We start from the raw sequence: 24,748 nt of genomic DNA on the forward strand, positions 1-24,748 counted from the left end.
CTTGCTTGCTACTTTGGAGACTCCATATTGGATTTTATTATAATTTTTTATAACTTTCCTGTTATGACAATGTCATTTCAAGGCAATGGCACATTAAAAATTTATTACAAATGCCACTCTTGGCATGATTTGTTACAATTAAATGTCAGTTAATGACACATCAGCAGTAAAAAGCTTTTAGGAGATCCTACGATAAATTACACTAATGGAAAGAGTTGTATGTGAACAGCATGATGTTTTGGTGGGTTATTGCATTGGGGGAAGTAGGTTTGTTTCCTGCTACATGCTAATATTTTTGTTCCATTTTTCATTTGTAACGTATCTGATTCTTTCTTATTCATATAATAGAAGTATGTTCTGCAATATTCAGTGTTATTCACATATAAGGCTCTCTCAGGAACTTAAGAGCACAGTTGAAATTACTGCAAGTGAAAGAAGCCACAATAACATTTATATTCTTGCCTGTAGCAAATATTTAGCTGTGATTAAATTGTTCACAGCACTTCAAATTCAGCAGTCAACATAAAGATCATACCACACAGTGAATTACAAAGAACTTTGTGCAAAGCAGCGAAAGGACATTGAGGTTATGGTGTTCAGCTGTGATTTGTACCATAATTTCCATACTTCATGTTTTACATTTTGCTAAATCTTCATTTAAAGACAAAATATACCCTTAATTGAAGTACACACCACTATTTGCCAAGGCAACTATTCAACACACTGACAGCTACAAATTTTAAAAAAATTTTGATGAATCTTTACAATACATGAATTTTCAGAAGCAGAAGCCAGCCACATGAGCACTCATGTATTGAAAATATGGACCAAGTTTCATTACCATCCCCTTTTCTCACAAAAATAACTGCTGTGACAATATACACTACACCATAAATCATTTGCTGACAAATTGTTTTTGCAGTGTTTCACATGTAAATATTCAGCTTTCATAATGTCTGCCATAGCACTCACAAAATACCAAAGATAAAAGTTTCTACAACAGACGGCAAACAGACTCATCAAAAATAAATAAATCTTATTGCCTTTTGCTACCGTGAAATGCTACTGGTTATTCTTGTTGCAGGCAGAGATGTCCCTAATGATAAGTGAGTGTTGAAGTATCTCCCCTTCATTCTTTTATTACTGATATTGGTTCATCTTGTTTAATGAAATGATTTATATTAACAATTATTTTCTCTGATGTTAATTTTCAATGTGACAGAATTAATTTTCAGGTTATTATACCCTGTTTCAATAATAGCACAAATTTTTATACTACTCTATCCACTGCTTTTAACCAGAATGCATGGTACTAATTAAATACTGCATTCATGTATTATCTGAATCACTATTAACATGGATAAAATTTATTTACATAAGTAGTTACAATTTTGTTAGTGACCAGATACATGGGCATCATCACCAAATAGGGCAGGTTCAACTTGAATTAAAACACAATTACTAATGGAGCCACAATAATGCTCGATCATTTGGCCATCAGAGAGTACATGCTATAATTATGAAAAAACTCTCTTGTAGATCACTATGTAAAAGAAAAACTTTTTCATCACATGGTGTGATTAATTATTTCTACAAATAATAACAATTAGATTGTTAATTAAATGAAACACTATCAGTGTAGCACATTTATTTCATAAGAACTATAGACTGAGTGGGACTGTGCAGCAAAGACTTACATGAACTCTAATAAACTCAGAACAACAGAAGGAAGTGGGGAGAATGCAGCACATTTGGCTCTTACATAACAAAAGCACAGATACAAAAGTTTCATACAGTATGACTGCAACTATATATTGTCATTGATAAAAGTATAAGAAATATAGGAAAGAAGATGATTTTTCAAACATATATCACATCATTGGATAATTTTTGGGTATCTATTACAGTATGCACTCTCCAGAAACATCAAAGTACAACAAATCTTTGGGCCTGAACTGGAATTTGAACACAGAAACTTTCCTTTCACCACCAGTGCATTATCAACTGAGTTATATTGGTTCCATTTATGGCTCATTCTTATAGTATCAGTTTGGACAATCTCTCTCTCCTACTCTCTAAACTTCTCTGAAGTTTTCTCCCACAACTTCCTCAACTATCATTTCTGGATAAAACAATATCACAAAGAAATGGCTTAGACATGACCTAGAGGTTTTCATCCAGTTTCAATCATTTGCTCTCCAATGGAAAGTGCACTGTTTGAAACTTCATGACAATTCTTCATGATATTCTTTCTCCCAAGATTGCTAGGCCAGCAAGGTGTGCAGGAACCTTTCCGCATTTAGAAACCAGGAAGTAGTAAAGCCAATTTAAATATTTAAGGGCTGATAATGTGTCATTAATTTATTCATCTATTCATTCACACAACCTGCTCTGCAAACACCATCATGAAACGAATATTTTAATATGTTGATAGGAAACCTTTAACAGTAGTTTGAAAGGGCCAAGGCCTTTTCCTTTTACATTGTTCAGCTGATTTTCTTTTCATAAACAGCTATCCTATAAGTGTATACTTACACAGATGCGCAGAACACATTAGTGGGTAAATTGTTGTTAAAACTATAACAGCAAAAGCAAATCTGCTTTCAAAGTAGCTGCTATCCAATGCCATTTAGATGATGTACATCTGTGAATACTTTGAGTGTAAATAAGGAAATCAGTTGTCCGTCGCTGATACTATATGAGGTAATATTATCTAGCAGTCTACATGACCCATAGTTTAGCATATTGTTACTTTAAAAAAGTGGAATTAACATGGCAGACATTGTCTGATCAGATGTTTTGATTAAAATATTGTTCTTTGTGGTGTCACTACACAAGAACATTTCTGTGTAAAGTAGTACATACTTGAGAGCCAGAGTTTTGATGTCATTTTAAAGCAAATTTTCCTGTTTCAGTATTCTTTTTTCTCTTTTTTTACAGCTGATCTTCACATCATTGAGCAATGGACAAAATCCTGTTGCCATGGATCAGTTTGAACTGCACTACAGCCGATGCAATGCTTTTCAGTCAATTAATAGAAAATATTCAGGAAAAAAGAGTAGCTTTAAGAATACAGTTATATCTCACAGCCCACCAACAAAAACACCAACACAAAATCTGAAACCAAAAATTTCTATCATTTTTACACAAAAACCCTTAATCTTTTCAGGTAAAAGCTCAATAATTCCCACTGTAAAAGCCCCATCAATAATCAAAACACTTCAATCATTAAATATCAAAACATTATGAAGAATAAAAGGTATTTACAGGGCAAACCTTTTATAGACATGTTACAAAACATGTTGAAGAACATCTAAACGAACAGAAATTTTTGGTCAGCTGTGATAAATACATATAGTGTGATAGATTTCCAAACAAAAATGTGTATCACTAACACAGTCCTCTGAAGCATGCTCCAGAAATTTGATGTGGTAGTTGCTTGGGCAAGTGAAGTAACTACATTACTTGGTTATGAGATACAATGCTTAAGACATTAAAAATGAAAGTAAAATTGCCACAACTATCCAACTGTAACACATGTAGATACATCAGAAGATACCTGCCACTATAATACTGTAGACAGAAAGCTTCCCACATTTTAAGTTTATTGGTGATTGTCATTGTTGCATTGTATGATACAGACTATATTAGTTATGAAATTCACAATGATATTAAATTCATGAACCATAACTATATAAACTTCATTCTGCAGAAATAGATAACAAATTGTGACTACTCAAAAAAATCACATAGTCTGCTGAAGACACATTGCAGGAAAGTACCTGATTTCATTGTTGTATACCAGAATTTGGTTGTTATTTTAATGTATGTAAACACATGAAAAATAGATAGACTTATTTGGCACTATAAGTGCTGTAATTTTTCTTGTTACAATTAACTGTTTTATGTATTTTTTATTAAACCAAAGATTTGTAAAAAAAACATTTAATTATTTATTGTAAAAAGGTTGTACAGATTATAGATAGTTTTGCTACAGACAAAGATATGTTATTTTGGTTTATTTATAGAAACATTGATATTTATTTGTATTTGTGAAAACAGATTTTTATACAATTCTTTTTGAAGATAACTTTAATGTGAAAATTAAAAATAATCAAATGCATGCAACTTTTCAATCCAGCAGCCTCTCCTTCCATTCTAGTGCTTTAAAAGAATGAGAACATGTTTTCTGGGTAACAGACATCTTCTCCTTGTGTAAAAGGAAACAAAAAACATCACTGACTTCTTTTACATGTTATATTCTATGTGGTACATAAAAATATTTCTAGCTTCATGAGAATATTTGCCAATAGAATGAGGTGTTGTATCCATAATGTGACTTAATGTCTGTATGGGTCAGTGTCAGAATCCAAGTCCAAAGCCATCTGATCCATCTGAGCCATAATCAGTCATTCTCTCATCTGGCCTATAAAGTAACTTTTACATCAGAAAATCCAATCTGCAGATTCCCACCAAATAGGCCAAGTGAATGAATTACATTATATGGAGCTGCTTTTTTAATGTTATGCTGCTGATGCTGTGTTTGGTAATGGTTAAGACAGATCAGTGTAAAGTATACCTCCCATGAAGGAGATCATGGCCATGTCCTAAGGGGCAGCAGTGCAAGCACAATCCAGTCATAAGCCAGCTACTCCTAGCAATAAAGACATTGGAAGCTCACAGTCATCATGAAAGTTCATGTTGACAGGCCATTCGACTACCTCAGTCACCTCTAATAACCTTCTCTTGAAGAGAAGTAGCTGAGGTAGCACATGATCCTCCTCAAACTCTATGTGCTTACTGCATTCATTTTGGTGTTCTCTCTGCGCCAAGTTACAATGTTGTCAAAGCTGTATATGATACTCATGCTCTCTGAGGCCATATGTTGGTGTGTCAACCCACTTTTCCAAGGTAAACTAATTTCATCTCGCAGTTGGCCTTGGGAATTCCCAGAACATACAACGATCAATAGCATCTCTTAATCAGTTTTGATGTGATTTGCATTTTACAAATAAATGTCAGAAAAAACAGTAAACATTATATGTAACATAATTTGAAGATCACTTTTTCCAAATTCAGCAGAAATGTTATGAACAGTAATGGGTAACAAGTGAACCTCTTCAAGAAAGTGTCTGAATAACTGGTACTTCATGCATCACAATTGTGGCCAAATGCTGTACTGGTAATATTTTCATCATATGGGATCTCAGAGACACAGAACTCCATAATTGCCACCCGCATGCAGCTTTACTGTATGATTAAATGATGATGGCGTCCTCTTGGGTAAAATATTCCGGAGGTAAAATAGTCCCCCATTCGGATCTCCGGGCGGGGACTACTCAAGAGGATGTCGTTATCAGAAGAAAGAAAACTGGCGTTCTACGGATCAGAGCATGGAATGTCAGATCACTTAATCGGGCAGGTAGGTTAGAAAATTTAAAAAGGGAAATGGATAGGTTAAAGTTAGATATAGTGGGAATTAGTGAAATTCAGTGGCAGGAGGAACAAGACTTCTGGTCAGGTGACTACAGGGTTATAAACACAAAATCAAATACGGGTAATGCAGGAGTAGGCTTAATAATGAATAGGAAAATAGGAATGCGGATAAGCTACTACAAACAGCATAGTGAACGCATTATTGTGGCCAAGATAGACACGAAGTCCACACCTACTACAGTAGTACATGTTTATATGCCAACTAGCTCTGCAGATGACGAAGAAATTGAAGAAATGTATGATGAAATAAAAGAAATTATTCAGATAGTGAAGGGTGACGAAAATTTAATAGTCATGGGTGACTAGAATTCGGTAGTAGGAAAATGGAGAGAAGGAAACATAGTAGGTGAATATGGATTGGGGCTAAGAAATGAAAGAGGAAGCCGCCTGGTAGAATTTTGCACAGAGCACAACTTAATCATAGCTAACACTTGGTTTAAGAATCATGAAAGAAGGTTGTATACATGGAAGAACCCTGGAGATACTAAAAGGTATCAGATAGATTATATAATGGTAAGACAGAGATTTAGGAACCAGGTTTTAAATTGTAAGACATTTCCAGGGGCAGATGTGGACTCTGACCACAATCTATTGGTTGTGACCTGTAGATTAAAACTTAAGAAACTGCAAAAAGGTGGGAATTTAAGGAGATGGGACCTGGATAAACTGAAAGAACCAGAGGTTGTACAGAGTTTCAGTGAGAGCATAAGGGAACAATTGACAGGAATGGGGGAAAGAAATACAGTAGAACAAGAATGGGTAGCTTTGAGGGATGAAGTAGTGAAGGCAGCAGAGGATCAAGTAGGTAAAAAGACGAGGGCTAGTAGAAATCCTTGGGTAACAGAAGAAATATTGAATTTAATTGATGAAAGGAGAAAATATAAAAATGCAGTAAATGAAGCAGGCAAAAAGTAATACAAATGTCTCAAAAATGAGATCGACAGGAAGTGCAAAATGGCTAAGCAGGAATGGCTAGAGGACAAATGTAAGGATGTAGGGCTTATCTCACTAGGGGTAAGATAGATGCTGCCTACAGGAAAATGAAAGAAACCTTTATAGATAAGAGAACCACTTGTATGAACATCAAGAGCTCAGATGGAAACCCAGTTCTAAGCAAAGAAGGGAAAGCAGAAAGGTGGAAGGAGTATATAGAGTGTCTATACAACGGCGATGTACTTGAGGACAATATTATGGAAATGGAAGAAGATGTAGATGAAGATGAAACGGGAGATACGATACTGCGCAAAGAGTTTGACAGAGCACTGAAAGACCTGAGTCGAAACAAGGCCCCCGGAGTAGACAACATTCCATTGGAACTACTGACGGCCTTGGGAGAGCCAGTCCTGACAAAACTCTACCATCTGGTGAGCAAGATGTATGAAACAGGCGAAATACCCTCAGACTTCAAGAAGAATATAATAATTCCAATCCCAAAGAAAGCAGGTGCTGACAGATGTGAAAATTACCGAACTATCAGTTTAATAAGTCACAGCTGCAAAATACTAACGTGAGTTCTTTACAGACGAATGGAAAAACTGATAGAAGCCGACATCGGGGAAGATCAGTTTGGATTCCGTAGAAATGTTGGAACACGTGAGGCAATACTGACCTTACGACTTATCTTAGAAGAAAGATTAAGAAAAGGCAAACCTACGTTTCTAGCATTTGTAGACTTAGAGAAAGCTTTTGACAATGTTAACTGGAATACTCTCTTTCAAATTCTGAAGGTGGCAGGGGTAAAATACAGGGAGCGAAAGGCTATTTACAATTTGTACAGAAACCAGATGGCAGTTATAAGAGTCGAGGGGCATGAAAGGGAAGCAGTGGTTGGGAAAGGAGTGAGACAGGGTTGTAGCCTATCCCCGATGTTATTCAATATGTATATTGAGCAAGCAGTAAAGGACACAAAAGAAAAATTCGGAGTAGGTATTAAAATTCATGGAGAAGATGTAAAAACTTTGAGGTTCGCCGATGACATTGTAATTCTGTCAGAGACAGCAAAGGACTTGGAAGAGCTGTTGAACGGCATGGATTAGTGTCTTGAAAGGAGGATATAAGATGAACATCAACAAAAGCAAAACGAGGATAATGGAATATAGTCAAATTAAGTCGGGTGATGCCGAGGGAATTAGATTAGGAAATGAGACACTTAAAGTAGTAAAGGAGTTTTGCTATTTAGGGAGTAAAATAACCGATGATGGTCGAAGTAGAGAGGATATAAAATGTATACTGGCAAAGGCAAGGAAAGCGTTTCTCAAGAAGAGAAATTTGTTAACATCGAGTATAGATTTAAGTGTCAGGAAGTCGTTTCTGAAAGTATTTGTATGGAGTGTAGCCATGTATGGAAGTGAAACATGGACGATAACTAGTTTGGACAAGAAGAGAATAGAAGCTTTCGAAATGTGGTGCTACAGAAGAATGCTGAAGATAAAGTGGGTAGATCACGTAACTAATGAGGAGGTATTGAATAGGATTGGGGAGAAGAGAAGTTTGTGGCACAACTTGACTAGAAGAAGGGATCGGTTGGTAGGACATGTTTTGAGGCATCAAGGGATCACAAATTTAGCATTGGAGGGCACCGTGGAGGGTAAAAATCGTAGAGGGAGAACAAGAGATGAATACACTAAGCAGATTCAGAAGGCTGTTGGTTGCAGTAGGTACTGGGAGATGAAGAAGCTTGCACAGGATAGAGTAGCATGGAGAGCTGCATCAAACCAGTCTCAGGACTGAAGACCACAACAACAACAACAACATCTTAACAAACCACATTTACATCTTGTGACAGTACCTAACAATTACTACTGAATAGTTGATCTTCTAAACAGCAGTCCATATGAGCAAACCAGTTACAACTCATGCCTTAGGTATTTGGGCTATGCACAGCTCTATTAAAAAGAATAGCTCAACATAGTCATAGGGTCAAGCTGCACACATGTGCTTTCATGCCCTGCAGCTAATTTGCTACAAATGATAATCTGTAGGTGTGATCCTGCAATCAAGTAGTCTATGCATTGGCTAGAATTGTGAATTAATAAAATACAAGAAATATAAAATAAAAGATAAATTAATAATGTAGTAAAAGGCTTTATTCTAATGTCTATAACTAATGTAAACAACAAGCAATTATGATGAATAATAATATTGTGAAAAGGAAAGTTGCTACTTAACATATAGCAGAGTTGCTGAGTCACAGACAGGCACAACAAAAAGAATGTCACAAATTAGCTTTTGGCCCGTAAGGCCTTTGTCAAATTAGATGTCAAACACACACATACACACTCATGCAAACGCAACTCACAGACATATGACTGCAATGTCACGCAGCTGAGGCCACACTGTGAGCAGCAACACCAGTGCATTATGGAAGTGGTGACCGGGTGGGGGTAAAGAGGAGGCTGGGTTAGAGAGGGGGAGGGATAGCAGGGTAAGGATGGTGGACAATGATGTGCTGTTGGGGAGCACAGAGGGACAAGGTGGAAAGAGGATAGGGCAGCTATGTGCAGTTTGGAAGTTAGACAGAGGGCTGTAGAGAAGTGGAGGGGGGGGGGGGCATATTGGAACAGGAGAGAAGTAAAAAGACTGGGTGCAATGGAGGAATGAAGGCTGCATAGTGCTGGAATGGGAACAGAAAAGGGGCTGAAAAGAAGAGGACAATGACTAATGAAGGTTGAGGCCAGGAGGATTACGGGAACATAGGATATGTTGCAGGGAAAGTTCCCATCTGGGCAATTCAGAAAAGCTGGTATTGGTGGGAAGGATCCATATGGCACATGCTGTCAAGCAGTCACTGAAATTAAGGATGTCATGTTTGGCAGCACGCTCAGCAACAGGGTGGTCCACTTGTTTCTTGCCCATAGTTTGTCAGTGGCCATTCATGCGGACAGACAGCTTGTTGGTTGTCATGCCTACATAGAATGCAGCACAGTGGTTGCACATTAGCTTGTAGATCATATGACTGGTTTCAAAGATAGCCATGCCTTTGATGGGATATGTGATGTAGTAGACGAGTAGGTGGTGGTCGGAAGATGTATAGGACAGATCTTGCAACTAGGTATATTAGAGGGGTATGAGCCATGAGGTAAGGGGTTGGACGCAGGGGTCATTTAGGAATGGATGAGTATATTGTGTAGATTCAGTGGACAGCAGAATACCACTGTGGGAAGGATAGTGGGCAGGACATTTCTGATTTCAGGGCACAAAGAGAGGTAGTCGAAACCATGGTGGAGAATGTAATTCAGTTGCTCTAGTGCTGGGTGGTACTGAGTTATGAGGGGAACACTCCTTTGTGGCCATACAGTGGGACTTTGTGAGATGGTGGGATACTGGAAAGATAAGGCATGAGAGATTTGTTTTTGTACAAGGATGGGAAGATAATTATAATAGATATGAATATATTATCCTCCTTACCCCTACCCAGTCACCACTCCCATCATGCACTGCTCCTGCTGCTTGCAGTGTGGCCTCACTTACTGGAGACTGCAGTCAGCAGTATATGAGTTGCATTTGCATGGGTGTGTATGTGTGCGTTTGTCGTCTAACTTTGACAAAGCCTTACTGGCCAAAAGCTAATTTGTGAGAATCTTTTCGTTGTGCATATCTGTGACTCAGCATCTCTGCTATATGATGATTAACAAATTTTCTTTTCACGATATTGTTACATTCCATCCTCGATTTTCCAAGAGATAAGATCTCAAATAAATGAGAAGTGGTCCTATGACATTCACTTAAAATACAGACAGAAAATACTCTCATCAAACATAGTCAAGTTACAACCTCCTCGGAAATTTTGCCTACATTTGCTCTTATAGCTTCTAATTTTGAATCTATCATTCTTTCTACATCAGAGGTAATCTACTTCAGTTCACCTTTTACTGTTTCTGCTACACTTTTCTCTGTGGACTTGATCTCTGTTTTTATTGAACCTACCTTTGTACCTAATAGCCCCATTTTAGAGTTCAGATTTGCCAGAATGTCCCTTAACATGTCATTAAATCAGCTGTAATTGCATCTCCCTTCTGTGATTTCGGACTATCTGCTCCACTAATATCATCCCTATCAACATACCTATCACCACATCCAGATGTGACCTTGTAGTCAAATAGGCTATGCATTGGCTGGAATTGCAAATTAATAAAATACACAGAAATATAAAATAAAAGGTAAATTAATAATGTATTATAGATTCTATTCTAATGTCTGTAATTCATGTAAACAACAGACAGTTATGATGAATATTGTCTATTCAAGAAAGGACATCTCAAATAAATGGGAACTAGTCCTATGATATTTAGTTAAAATACAGACAGAAAATACCCTTATCAAACACAGTTAAGTTACATTCAGAGCATTGCAAGAATGGTAGAAAATTCTCCTAACTAAATAGTCATCAAAAGCTTGCAAAAACTAAGTCCATTTCATAATCACAATACACAAAAGATTTTCTAGTTCAAAATACACTCCTGGAAATGGAAAAAAGAACACATTGACACCGGTGTGTCAGACCCACCATACTTGCTCCGGACACTGCGAGAGGGCTGTACAAGCAATGATCACACGCACGGCACAGTGGACACACCAGGAACCGCGGTGTTGGCCGTCGAATGGCGCTAGCTGCGCAGCATTTGTGCACCGCCGCCGTCAGTGTCAGCCAGTTTGCCGTGGCATACGGAGCTCCATCGCAGTCTTTAACACTGGTAGCATGCCGCGACAGCGTGGACGTGAACCGTATGTGCAGTTGACGGACTTTGAGCGAGGGCGTATAGTGGGCATGCGGGAGGCCGGGTGGACGTACCGCCGAATTGCTCAACACGTGGGGCGTGAGGTCTCCACAGTACATCGATGTTGTCGCCAGTGGTCGGCGGAAGGTGCACGTGCCCGTCGACCTGGGACCGGACCGCAGTGACGCACGGATGCACGCCAAGACCGTAGGATCCTACGCAGTGCCGTAGGGGACCGCACCGCCACTTCCCAGCAAATTAGGGACACTGTTGCTCCTGGGGTATCGGCGAGGACCATTCGCAACCGTCTCCATGAAGCTGGGCTACGGTCCCGCACACCGTTAGGCCGTCTTCCGCTCACGCCCCAACATCGTGCAGCTCGCCTCCAGTGGTGTCGCGACAGGCGTGAATGGAGGGACGAATGGAGACGTGTCGTCTTCAGCGATGAGAGTCGCTTCTGCCTTGGTGCCAATGATGGTCGTATGCGTGTTTGGCGCCGTGCAGGTGAGCGCCACAATCAGGACTGCATACGACCGAGGCACACAGGGCCAACACCCGGCATCATGGTGTGGGGAGCGATCTCCTACACTGGCCGTACACCACTGGTGATCGTCGAGGGGACACTGAATAGTGCACGGTACATCCAAACCGTCATCGAACCCATCGTTCTACCATTCCTAGACTGGCAAGGGAACTTGCTGTTCCAACAGGACAATGCACGTCCGCATGTATCCCGTGCCACCCAACGTGCTCTAGAAGGTGTAAGTCAACTACCCTGGCCAGCAAGATCTCCGGATCTGTCCCCCATTGAGCATGTTTGGGACTGGATGAAGCGTCGTCTCACGCGGTCTGCACGTCCAGCACGAACGCTGGTCCAACTGAGGCGCCAGGTGGAAATGGCATGGCAAGCCGTTCCACAGGACTACATCCAGCATCTCTACGATCGTCTCCATGGGAGAATAGCAGCCTGCATTGCTGCGAAAGGTGGATATACACTGTACTAGTGCCGACATTGTGCATGCTCTGTTGCCTGTGTCTATGTACCTGTGGTTCTGTCAGTGTGATCATGTGATGTATCTGACCCCAGGAATGTGTCAATAAAGTTTCCCCTTCCTGGGACAATGAATTCACGGTGTTCTTATTTTAATTTCCAGGAGTGTAGTTCAGAGTTCAACATGATGATTTACAAATTAATATACACAGAATCAAAAATAGTAAACTCACTCTTCAGTTCCTTACACAAGCAGGAAAAGGTAGAGTCCTATTCTGGAGCACATTCAAACCTCTCAAAATATAATGTCCCTTCAAAAGTTAAAGTATTGCAGGGGCCATACCCCACCCTGAATCACCTATATGACTGAATCACACATGTTATCATAGGCAGGTCTGCCTTCTTCCAACACTCTACATAAAGCATCCAGAATCGCTCCCTTGAGCTCTTCACTTGAGAAGTTCCAGTCTCCACTTGACTCGAGTAGTGTTCCTCCATCGTGCAACTCTCATTGGCTGAAGGCCATCCCCACCAAGAATACTATGTTCTCAAGCCCTATAGACGTTATTGAAATACTTGACCAATTTCCTGCACGAAATTAATATATTATAACAATATTTAAATAAAAGAAATGTTATAAACATATAACATATCTGACTGTGAGTTATTGTTGAATCTCAAACAGCTATAAGTTAGCCATCTTTAAGATTGTCTAACACTCCACCATTTCTTGGAGAATCTCTGGCACAAAGACCAAACGAGTAGCAAATTCCCAACTTAGAGATTTTCCCCACATCCGGTCCTTTTGCTAATGCACATGGCTTGGCTTGAGGGGCTGGGGTAGCCCACCTGGCTGCATCATGTTATCAGCCCTGGTGCCGCACAGCTTTGCAAACAAATTCTCCTTATCTTGTACCAATTCTAGGTGGCTGATTAGCTTGCCTACATACCCTTAACATTACACACTTCCCCTTAACGTGTCACATTAGCTGGCTAACTCAGCACCAAATTTTACATACTTAAATTACGTAATAAATACATACATAACAAAATAAATAGAATATCCTACTTGCGTCTCAGAACAATAATGTAAGTATCTGTGTGGTGGCGTATTAAACACCATGTACATCCTATGATATGTCATATCATCTTAACAGCATACATTTGCTAAATCTAACACAAATTATAAAAATTGCGGCATATTAATTAAATGCCAAAATAAACATGTAACTTTTAAGGCATCTCAAATTTTCCAAAAAATTTAGTGTTTTGCCCTCATCTATTAGCACTTTCTTGCTTTGTCCATAATGTAGCACTTCACCATCACCAACACAGTACACAATAGGCATTATGGTGTCAAAGTTTAGATGGTTCACAGCCAAGCCAACTCTGCCAAAATTCATGATGTCCTTGGTCAAGTACTATGCCAAAACTTATGTCAATCCACTGTCACCGTCCGTGATAAAGGATGACAGCTATTGAAATGCAACTGTAGTGTAGTTTAAAAAAATCATATGAGTTCCAGAATTCCCATGGATCAGGCACTGAACACCCTCCCCAGTGAAATAAATACATTTGAGGGAATAAAGTATAGTTGTAGGTAAACAACTAGAATTCTCTCAGATACAGATTTATTGGCACTTCGCTCTACACAGATACAAGTCCAGAGGCTAACTGCCATTAGCGTCCAACATCCTCTCCCAAGCCCTCTCCTCAAAGATCGCCCACTTACGCACTGAACAAATATCGATATTTATGGCGCTCTACGCCACATAGACGCCCCCCCCCCCCCTGCACAGTATGGAGTACGTCCCTGTGAATGGGGGGGGGGGGTGAGAAGTTAGGAAGAAAACATACAGTTCTTCTGCGTCAGGCGGAAGCAGTCGACTGGTAGGAGACCGGGGGGTGAAACCTGGTACGTCGGTCGAGGGCGAAGTCAGCAAGCGCCGCCGCCACCGGCTGAAGACGACGTCCCGTCCTGGAGTGGAGGTGTAGCACTTCGTCAGCCGGCAGGCGGAGAATCACCTTGCCAGAAGGCCTAACAAAGGCACATAAATTGCCACACGCAGCACTTCTGCTCAATTTAAAGTGGCGCACCACATGAGATTCTGCACTTCCTCCCTCAACATTGTCACACGCGAGTACCACACACACCGTATCGCCATCTATGACAACAGATAATTTATGTATGTCATCAGGGTGTACATGTGTTGTGAATTCTTGGGTGGCACCTGTACGAGCAATGGTAGGGAGGCAGGGAGGTGTGGGAAAGCCATGGCAGGGGGAATCATCTGCTAAGAGGGAGGTGGCAGGTGCACTGGACTGTGCAGGCGACAACCTCGGGCGATCAGCTGACAGACGAGGGAGCATGACTGAAGGCAACAAGGAGCCAGCGTGTATTGAACGGCGTGACAAAGAGCTGTCACATGAAGATGGTAACACAATGATGATAGAATCCAAGTGGTAGGCAGTTCGACTGCGAGGGCTGTGAGGAGTGAAACCCCGAAAAGGTTGGCCACTAGAATTATATGAACGCAGAGAAGGAGCAGTGCTCGGCAGAGAAGCATGCTGTGGAGAAACAATACCCGAATGCACGGTATGGGAAGATGGATGGCCGCTTGAAGCAGGAGTGAGGGAAATAGGGGCAGAATCAGGGAGGTTCACCCGAGGCTCAATGAAAGCTGGTTTCACTCGGTTGAGTGAGACCATGGTTACAGAGTCTTTTATGAGGAGATCCATGTTATTCTCGGAGCGTTTGACGACCTTGTAAGGACCTGTGTAGGGCGACTGAAGTGGGGCTTTGATTGAGTCATCTCTGAGAAACACGTACTCACAAGAGTCTAGCGTGCGCGGTACGTACACGCGCAGAGGTGTATGAGCAGCCGGAGGTGGTGGCTGAATTTTGCTGCAGTGCAAGCGCACCCTCTCGAGAAGTGAAGGGAGTTCAGAGGGCCGTGGAAGTGGGGTGGGATGACTAATTCTCCAGGCAAAACCAGAGGTTGGCCATACACAAACTCAGCTACGGAACCCTTGAGGTCTTCCTTGAAAGTTGCACGAAGGCCAAGAAGCACGAAGGGCACTGCCTCTGTCCATAGTGAGTCATGGCAACGCAAGGCAGACTTTAGGGTGCGATGCCATTGCTCGACAAGCCCATTGCTTTGGGGGTGGTATGCAGAAGTATGAATTTTGACAATACCGCACATTTTACATAAGTCAGAGAAAACTGAAGACTCAAATTGTCGCCCCTGGTCAGTGGTGAGGTAAACAGGTGAGCCAAATCTAGAGATCCATGAATCTAAGAATGCTCGACTTACTGTCTCAGAGGTAATGTTCAGAATAGGCACAGCCTCAGCCCACCGAGTCATCCTGTCAATAGCTGTAAACAAGTGTGTGTGTGTGTGTTTGAGGTTTATGGGCACTAAACAGCGTGGTCATCAGCGCCCAGCTGTAAACAAGTAATGGAAACCCTCGGAGGGGGGCAAAGGGCCTACGAGGTCGACATGAACATGGTGAAACCGGCCAGGCGGCTGGGCAAAACAGCCAAGGGGTGGGGAAATGTGCCTGGAAACTTTGTTCTGTTGACACAACATGCATGCCCTGGCCCAAGACTGACAGTCACGGCGCATGTCTCTCCAGACAAACCATTCAGCTACCAGACGGGTGGAAGCTCTGACCCCGGGGTGTGCTAATGTGTGTAATTTGTCAAAGACCTGGTGTTGAAGGGGCTTAGGAATGAATGGCCGCAATGTACCAGTCGATTCATCACACCACACTAAGTCGGATATGCCAGGGAAAGTAGAGCGTACCGGTTGGAGAGAGGAGCTGTGGTCCGAAATTAACTGCATAGTATCGGGGTCTGCCGATTGGAACCGAGGTAGGTCCGTTAAGTCAATTAAGGTTGTGACAGCACCAACACACGAGAGAAAATCAGCAACCACATTGTCCACTCCTCGGATGTAGCGAATGTCATTTGTAAATTGCAAGATGTAATCGATGTGACAAAAGCGTCGTGGGGGCGGATCAGCCGCAGGATTTTTTATGGCAGGAACCAACGGCTTGTGATCAGTGAGCACATAGAAATCTCGTCCCTCAACATCAGTTATGAAGTGTCTCATGGCCTCGTAAACTGCAAGTAATTCTCTGTCGAATGCTGAGTATTTCTTCTGCGCGTTGTTTAGCTTTTTTGAGAAAAACTGCAGGGGGGTCATAACATCGTTGTATGTCTGACTCAGTACTGCGCCAGTAGCATTGTCACTAGTGTCAGTGGTGATAAACATTGTGGCGTCCGCACGTGGGTGAGCAATAGTGGCCGCGGAGGCCAACAGCTGTTTGAGTTCGTTAAATGCCTTGTCCATGTCTGGTGTCCATGGGACCTGGCGGGTGCCAGAAGTTTGTGGTCCAGTGAGAGCATCTGTGAGAGGAGCCTGCACCGCAGAAGTGGCTGGCAAATGTTTACGGTAATAATTAACTATTCCGATGAACCTGCGTAATTCCCTATAGGTCTGGGGGCAGAGCATCTCGAGAACAGGCTTGATCTTGTCCTGCGGTGGTGTCAGACCGTCCGATGACACAACATAACTTAGGAATGTGATGGATGACTGGTGCAATTGAGTCATTTTGTTGTTCAGTTCAATACCAGTGGCTGCTAAAATATCTGTCATGACTTGAACACGCTCCTCACTTTGTTCCAAAGTAGAAGCAAAAACCAATATGTCATCCATGTATACGAAACAAAAGTCTAGATGGGATAAGGTTTGACTGATGAAACGCTGCCACGTTTGGGGGGCGTTTTTCAACTCAAGCGGCATAAATTTGTATTGAAACAGCCCAAAAGGAGTAGTTATGGCAGTCTTTTCAATATCCTCCGGAGCCATAGGAATCTGATGAAATGCATGCCTACAGTCCAAAACAGAGAAGTACTTTGCACCTGCGAGCGCATGATTGAAGTCTGCAATGTGTGGGACCAGATATTTATCAATGATGGTGCGGGCATTTAAATGCCTATAGTCTCCGACCATACGCCAAGTACCATCTTTCTTTTGGTCAAACAGGATAGGGCTAGCCCAGCAACTGGAAGAAGGTTCAATTATTCCCTTTTGTAATAGATCATCTAATTGTTCTTTTGCAATTTTCATAAATTCCGGCTTGAGGCGGCGTGGGCGTTGCGATATGGGCGGCCCATCGGTTAGACGTAACCGATGAACTGTGCCATTATTGACTACTGCAATATGTGGTGCAGCACAACAGTCAGATGTCTGTGAAGTGGAGCAGGCAGTGGCGGACGTGCAAAGCTGTGGCGCTGAGGGCACGGAAGTACAGGTGTGCCAACCGCTCGTAGGCTGCGTAAAGGCCGCACGCGTGTTGACATGGGCAAGGTTGGTACACTGGTTCTTGGTAGCGGGCCGTGCCACTACAAGCGCTGTAGGCATGAGTGGGCATGGCCGAACAGCAGACGGCCGTAGTTCATTGCCACGAGCTTGGGAAGTTAATTGTCCACTCGGAACGCAAGGAACATGAGCACTCGGGCATACACTATCATTACAAAAGGGGGTGCTGACACAGTTTACAGAGTTCACAACATTGTCGTTAACGTGCACGGGCATGGGAACACCAGATTGGCACGGACTGACCTTGTCTGTAGCTGAGTCATGTATGTTGCGGAGATGCAGCACCATTCCATACATTCCATCCGCAACTTCGAAGACTTGGCGCACTCCACTAGCCACTTGTTTGTCCAAGATTGCAGCTCCAAGGATAGGTTTAAACACTTCTTAGCACAGCACACATGTTTGGTGTTAGCCGAACTGTCACTCGGTGGAGCGAAAGGAATATGTTTGTTAAGGGGGGGGGGGGGGGGGGTAAAACACAGTATTGTGCACAAAATCTAGTGACAACTGATAGTGCCTGAGGAAATCAATTTCGAGAATAGGTTCTTCAATTGTTGACACTAAAAACGTCCGCTCCAGCTTGCACTCGGGCGAAAGTTTCACTGTATACAAAGTAGAACCCGAACACTGTAGGGTAGACAAGTTCACTGCACGAAGTACTGTTTTGTGTGGTTGCACTTTATTGGTTGCTAGGCGAACTGGCAGCAAAGAGACGTCTGCACAAGTGTCTACCAGAAAAGGTACACCTGATTGTAAATCACGAACATAGACTCGACCACACTTACTGTTGTCGTCCAAAACGGAGTGCAACGTGGGATGGTGCCTGCTGTTTACATCGCAGGAGGTGGCACTGTAGCCTACCTGCGGTTGGAGTTTGGGTAAGAACATGGTGACTGGCATTTGCGAGTTTGCTCCCCGAATCTTGTGTGGAAGAAACAGTAAGGTTGGGCGGGCCTGTGCTTCTGTGGGTAGTTGCTAGGTGACGCAGTATGTGACCCAGAGTCTTCCACAGAGGCCAATGCACTGTCGTTGCAGGGAGTTGAAGGTGCAGGCAGGGCAGCTAGTTTAACAAACTTGTTATTAGCCGCACCAGACAAGGACGTGGTGTCAGAAAGCATCTTAATGCGGTCACGTCCAGAATGCAGTGCTCGGAGCTCACGTTGCCTGGCGGAATATGCTCTGTCGGCGGCGCGTAAACATTCATTTACTGGCCTATCTTCATATGCAGAGATTGCAGTCTCGACAGGCAAAGGCAGCTTTTCAGTCCAGATTTCTGCGAGCATGTCATCAGGCATAACTTGCTCATCGATGAGAAGATGGAGGCACTGCCACAGCTGGGACGGAGACCTGTCGCCGAGACGCTCTTCATAGATGAGTTGTCACAGATTCTCTCTCCAGGTTTTTGAGATGTGCTCCAGTATCATCTGTTTCGCCACAGCATACTTCCCTACTGGGGGGGGGGGGGGGGGGGGGGTGCTTTGACCAGATAGTAAATTAAATGGACGCGGTCGTGAAGATAGTTCATGAGGCAGGCGAAGCGTGCGTCGTCATCCAAAGCACAGACATTGAATGTTTGCTCAACCAGGTTAATCCAGAACTCTGCGTGAGCGGGTTTGAAGTCTGGTAGTTTTGGCAGATTTGGCACTGCAGTCACTGCAGAGGTGCGCTATTACTTCGGACCGAAGTAGAGCATGCAGGAGATAGCAAGTCCGAATTATTGGCGTCCCGTAATGCGGGAATCGCGAAATTCACTTGACGCCAGGGGGGCGGCTGAGAAGCGACGGACGCTCGAACGGTGTGAGGATCGTAGTCAAAATGTGCATTCTCATTGACGTGGTAGCTCGGAGAGAAGCCACAAGTGCTTAAGTACGACCGTGAATGTCGGTTATGCACACAGTATTCACTCGACCGTGAGTGGTGGGGCTGGTTGTAGATGACCGAGTAATTACTGTCCAGCACAGAATTGTTGACTTGATGAGAGGCAACACAAGGATGCCACACACGTCCACTAGGATGCACACTCGGTATGATATTTGCTGTTTGGCGAGCATTGAACACCTGTTGACTAGCCGGCGCGGAAGGATACACACGTGACGGGAACTGATTCGAGTTTGAATTTACTACTGGATTTTCCAAAGTAGCAAAACTTCGCTCAACAACACGAACCGTATTGAATTGTGCGTTCGACACAGGAGTAGGAATGTTCCGAACAACACTCTGTGGAAAACATGTGGGAAGGTCTAGGCTAACAAAGCCAGAGTCCATGACCGTTGGCGGTTGGAAGAAATTGGCGGCACTCGATGAATTCCACTGCATGTTCTGGCTGAAGGATTCTGAAGATTCTTGCAGCATGTCCACTATGACGGCAGGAGTGCTGGAGAGATGTTGCTGAAATCTGGGTGGCGGTGAGTGCTGAAAGGCCATTGTCTGGAGTTGAACAAAGGCCCTCGCGATCGCGAAGAAACCCGACGCGGTAGGCGCGTAAATAACCTTCGGGCGGTAACTCGGATGTGTATTACACAAAAAATGGGGTCACCAGTGAGAGAATAAAGTATAGTTGTAGGTAAACAACTAGAATTCTCTCAGATACAGATTTATTGGCACTTCACTCTACACAGATATAAGTCCAAAGGCTAACTGCCATTAGCGTCCAACATCCTCTCCCAAGCCCTCTCCTCAAAGATCGCCCACTTACGCACTGAACAAATATCGATATTTATGGCACTCTACGCCACACATTCACAAACAGGATAGCAAGCAACAAGTGATTTATAGCACAGGCAAAACACATTTGATATAAGCCTACATTTCGAACATTTAGTCCACATTCCCACTAGAAAACTTGTCTTTTATGCTATTAAATTTTTTCAATATCATAAATCAACTAATATTTTGTTATTTCTCTATAATTTTTCCATGTCAATTTACTAACTTTAAAATAAATACCACACTGTGCAGATATTTCCCATTTAACTTTCTTTTCAACTCCACAGATAACTTCATTCTAAATTCATCAATATCCTATTTGCATAGTAAAATTCTTGTCCCTAAAATTATTCTCTTAAACAAATTATGAAGCTGTCCCCAAAAAATTTCACATACAGATCAGTTAAAACCCTTTCAAAATAACATACATTATAGAATTACTCAACAAAATATACTCCCAAAACTTTGCCTTTATTTTGTTCTAAACACATATTCTGCCCACACAAGCAATTAAAATTTTTATGAGGGTGCTGACCTCCATGCACCAAGTTTTGTATAAACAACAATTACAAATAAACTACACATATTACGTGAGAAACCCATCCAGAATACTACAAATAATAAATTTAAAAAACCACTTGAAATTCCCCCCAAATCTTATGTACAGTTTGGTTCATATTTCATTCTTTCATAAATGAAGAGATTAATTACATTCTGCCGACTTCCTCACACCAAGATTTATGCAGCCAATATTGAAACTCTCCTTGCGCTAAGTTGTGCCTCCATACATCTTACATACATCCTAAATTCACCATTTTTACCCTTTAGACAAGCAATATAACTCTCCAAAATTCTCACAACTACACATGAAATACACTTATTTACACATGTAATACAAATACTATTATTCTTTTGCAAGTGCAACTCTGCCACTGTTGCCCCTTATAACATTTATCGTGCCAGTGTGAGTCTGTTCTGAATCACTTTTTTGCATTTTTTGAATTGCTCAGATTCAAGCCCTCTTTCCTCATTCACCAATGGGCTCTCACATTCACACAAAAATTTGTGACTACTGTTGGAACACCATTTTTATATTCAAGAAATGCACACTTTGCTTCTTCATCAACATCCTTTATTTCAGTTACAGGCTGCACATTTGAATTTCACCCCTCTCTAAACATTTCTCCCTCAAAAGATAATTTTCAATATCCCTTCCTTTTTCCTCCATATTTATAGTACACATTACGATTTCAGACCAACTCTCAATCTCACTATCCATTCCTAGATTCTCCTGATCTACATCCAAATTATCTGCAGCAGCTAAATCTTTAATTGAATATGTTTTTTTTTCCTCCTCTTCCGAATCAAATATACTGTCTCCTTCCTCCAAATTAATGATAACAGTAGTTACAACTTTCTCACAATTAATCACACAACTTAAAATTTCATCTTTATTTTACAAATCCTCACTCATTTCCACCAAGACACTACAAACTTCATCACAGTTAACTCCATTAACATCCACCAATAGCTAATAAGCTTCTTTACTTAAAACATCCATTACATCCGCCAATACATTAGAGAATTCACCATGAATAACTCCGCCAAACTCCACTGATACACCATATGAATTGCCATTACTACATGACTTCGCATTAGGATTCGCACTACACATGCATTCTGCCAAACATGGATCTAACTCTTTCTCCTTTACATTTTCCTTCCTATGAGATACTTCCAACACTTTGGATTCTGGTCTACCATCTAACGCTTTACTTTCACTTTCATCCTTCGACATCCACTTAGAATTCATGCTTTCATCCAATGCCACCAGTTCACTTCCATCAAAAGAAATAAATGCACAAATTCCTTCTTCCGGGGTATCTAAATCAGTAGCCTCAGCTTTTGCAACTTCAGCCTCTAAAACATTACCTTCAACAATAAATCATTGACATCTGCTGATATGTAATAAAATTCATCATCAGCTGATTAGACTACTGATACACTGCCTTACAAATATCTTCACATACTTCTGTCAATACACCATGAAATTACCTCCAGCTGATGAGATTACAGCTTCACTGTCTTCGCAGATAACATCACCTGCTTGCTCCGATACAAAATCATCTACATTACTTTCACCCACATCACTATAATCATTGCTAATGACTAGTTCCTCATTAGAATTATCACACATTCCACTACCACCAAATTCAGATCCACCTCAGCCTCTCTTCTCATCACAGAATCTTCCAACAAACATAATTCATTCAATCATTCACTTCTCTTTCACAAAATAAATTGTTCAGCCCCAAATCCTCATTATCAAATTTCTCTACATATTTTACAACCTTTCTTGGACTCTCCTCATGGTTGCATTGCTTAAAATTATTTCCCATTTCCTTACTTGTTACAACCTCTATCTCCAACATTTGTGGCTTCTTTACCAAATTTTCAACACCCACAGAATTTTTAAAATAATATGTCAGTTTCAATGCTGGTTTATTTTGCCATCTCCAGACTTGAGATGTGGTGATCTCTAATTTCCTTAACTTGTATTCTGCCACTTCATTTCATGAGATGCCTGCCCCTCAGATCTTCATACCTGATCTTGATTTTTGTTATGAAAGTTCTCGTTTCCATTTCTCATATGAAAATTAATATTACCATGACAGCTAGTTTTGTGATTATCATAATTCCCTTTCTGGTACCCATTTTCCTACTTACTGTTCCCATTATGTGGCTTGAATTTCAATGCCTGTTCAAGTTTCTCCATAAAAACTAAAAACTCATCAGTGGAGTTTGTTGGACTGTAGACAAGATTCCACTGTAAAAATTTCATCAGGCATTTCTTGAGCATCACAATCTCCATCAGCACTCCTAGCAGATGATTTATATTTGTAAACTTAGCTAGTTCATGCACAGAAAAATCCCACATTGATCCACTTCCATGTTTGAAACTTTGTCCATTTAGGAACTCACTTTGAAGCCATGTTTGCTTTGCTTCACCCCAGGATTTCTTCAGCAAACAATTCTACAACATTTTGTATGAGTAAAAACTTGCCCATGACTGTGCATTGTGCTTGAGATGTCTCTTAGCAAGCTTAATCTTAGCTTCTTCTGGCATTCCTCTCACAAACTATCTTTACACACAGCAAGAAAATCATCTGGATGGTAATGTCCATCATTTGCAAAACACTTTGTCATTCCTGAATTACTTCATGGAACACCCATCACAGCAACAGCCTGATTTACTGCTAAAGAATTTAATTCTGCCCTCATGTCTTTAAACTGCTGTTCATAGTGCATAACTTCTTTAATTAATACAGATGCAAAATGTTCTCTATCCTTAAGCACCTCTTTCTCACATTCTACTACTCCACAAGACAAATTGTTAATACACTTAGTGATCACTTCCTCAAGTGCATTTTGCCTCACCACAAAATTCTTGACATTACCACCCAGTTCGTCCTGTAGCTTTTTCAACTTGTCCCCAAAATCCTTTTCCACTGTGTTGACTCTGATGTTAACCAGGCCAACCTCCTCGGAAATTTTGCCTACATTTGCTCTTATAGCTTCTAATTTTGAATCTATCATTCTTTCTACATCAGAGGTAATCTACTTCAGTTCACCTTTTACTGTTTCTGCTACACTTTTCTCTGTGGAATTGATCTCTGTTTTTATTGAACCTACCTTTGTACCTAATAGCCCCATTTTAGAGTTCAGATTTGCCAGAATGTCCCTTAACATGTCATTAAATCAGCTGTAATTGCATCTCCCTTCTGTGATTTCGGACTATCTGCTCCACTAATATCATCCCTATCAACATACCTATCACCACATCCAGATGTGACCTTGTAGTCAAATAGGCTATGCATTGGCTGGAATTGCAAATTAATAAAATACACAGAAATATAAAATAAAAGATAAATTAATAATGTATTATAGATTCTATTCTAATGTCTGTAATTCATGTAAACAACAGACAGTTATGATGAATATTGTCTATTCAAGAAAGGACACCTCAAATAAATGGGAACTAGTCCTATGATATTTAGTTAAAATACAGACAGAAAATACCCTTATCAAACACAGTTAAGTTACATTCAGAGCATTGCAAGAATGGTAGAAAAATCTCCAAACTAAATAGTCACCAAAAACTTGCAAAAACTAAGTCCATTTCATGATCACAATACACAAAAGATTCTCCAGTTCAAAATAGTTCATAGTTCAACATGATGATTCACAAATTAATATATACAATACCAAGAAAAGTAACTCAATCTTCAGATCCTTAATAAAAGCAGAAAGAGGTCACATTCAGGTCATTTACAATAAATAAAAGTAATAGTAGGTTCATAAGCAAATAAGCCAGAATTCTTGCACAAGTGCGCTCTTGTTAAATGAAATTAGTTGTCATTAAATAGTTTTATGAAGGAGGTGTCCACCAA

The 24,748-nt window shown here is 41.2% G+C and overlaps 1 protein-coding gene across 1 annotated transcript in view; it reads left to right on the forward strand.

Annotated features, from left to right (window-relative positions):
* Positions 1-14,671, forward strand: part of LOC126195521 (meprin A subunit beta-like) — a 79,593-nt gene extending 64,922 nt beyond the window's left edge. Inside the window, exons 10-11 of the mRNA XM_049934148.1 lie at positions 2,941-3,169; positions 14,403-14,671. Of these exons, the coding sequence (XP_049790105.1) occupies positions 2,941-3,169; positions 14,403-14,671 (498 nt within the window). The remainder of the gene's footprint in view (positions 1-2,940; positions 3,170-14,402) is intronic.
* Positions 14,672-24,748: the final 10,077 nt, after the last annotated feature.

Source organism: Schistocerca nitens, chromosome 7 (assembly GCF_023898315.1).
Source record: "Schistocerca nitens isolate TAMUIC-IGC-003100 chromosome 7, iqSchNite1.1, whole genome shotgun sequence".
Lineage (NCBI taxonomy): Eukaryota > Metazoa > Arthropoda > Insecta > Orthoptera > Acrididae > Schistocerca > Schistocerca nitens.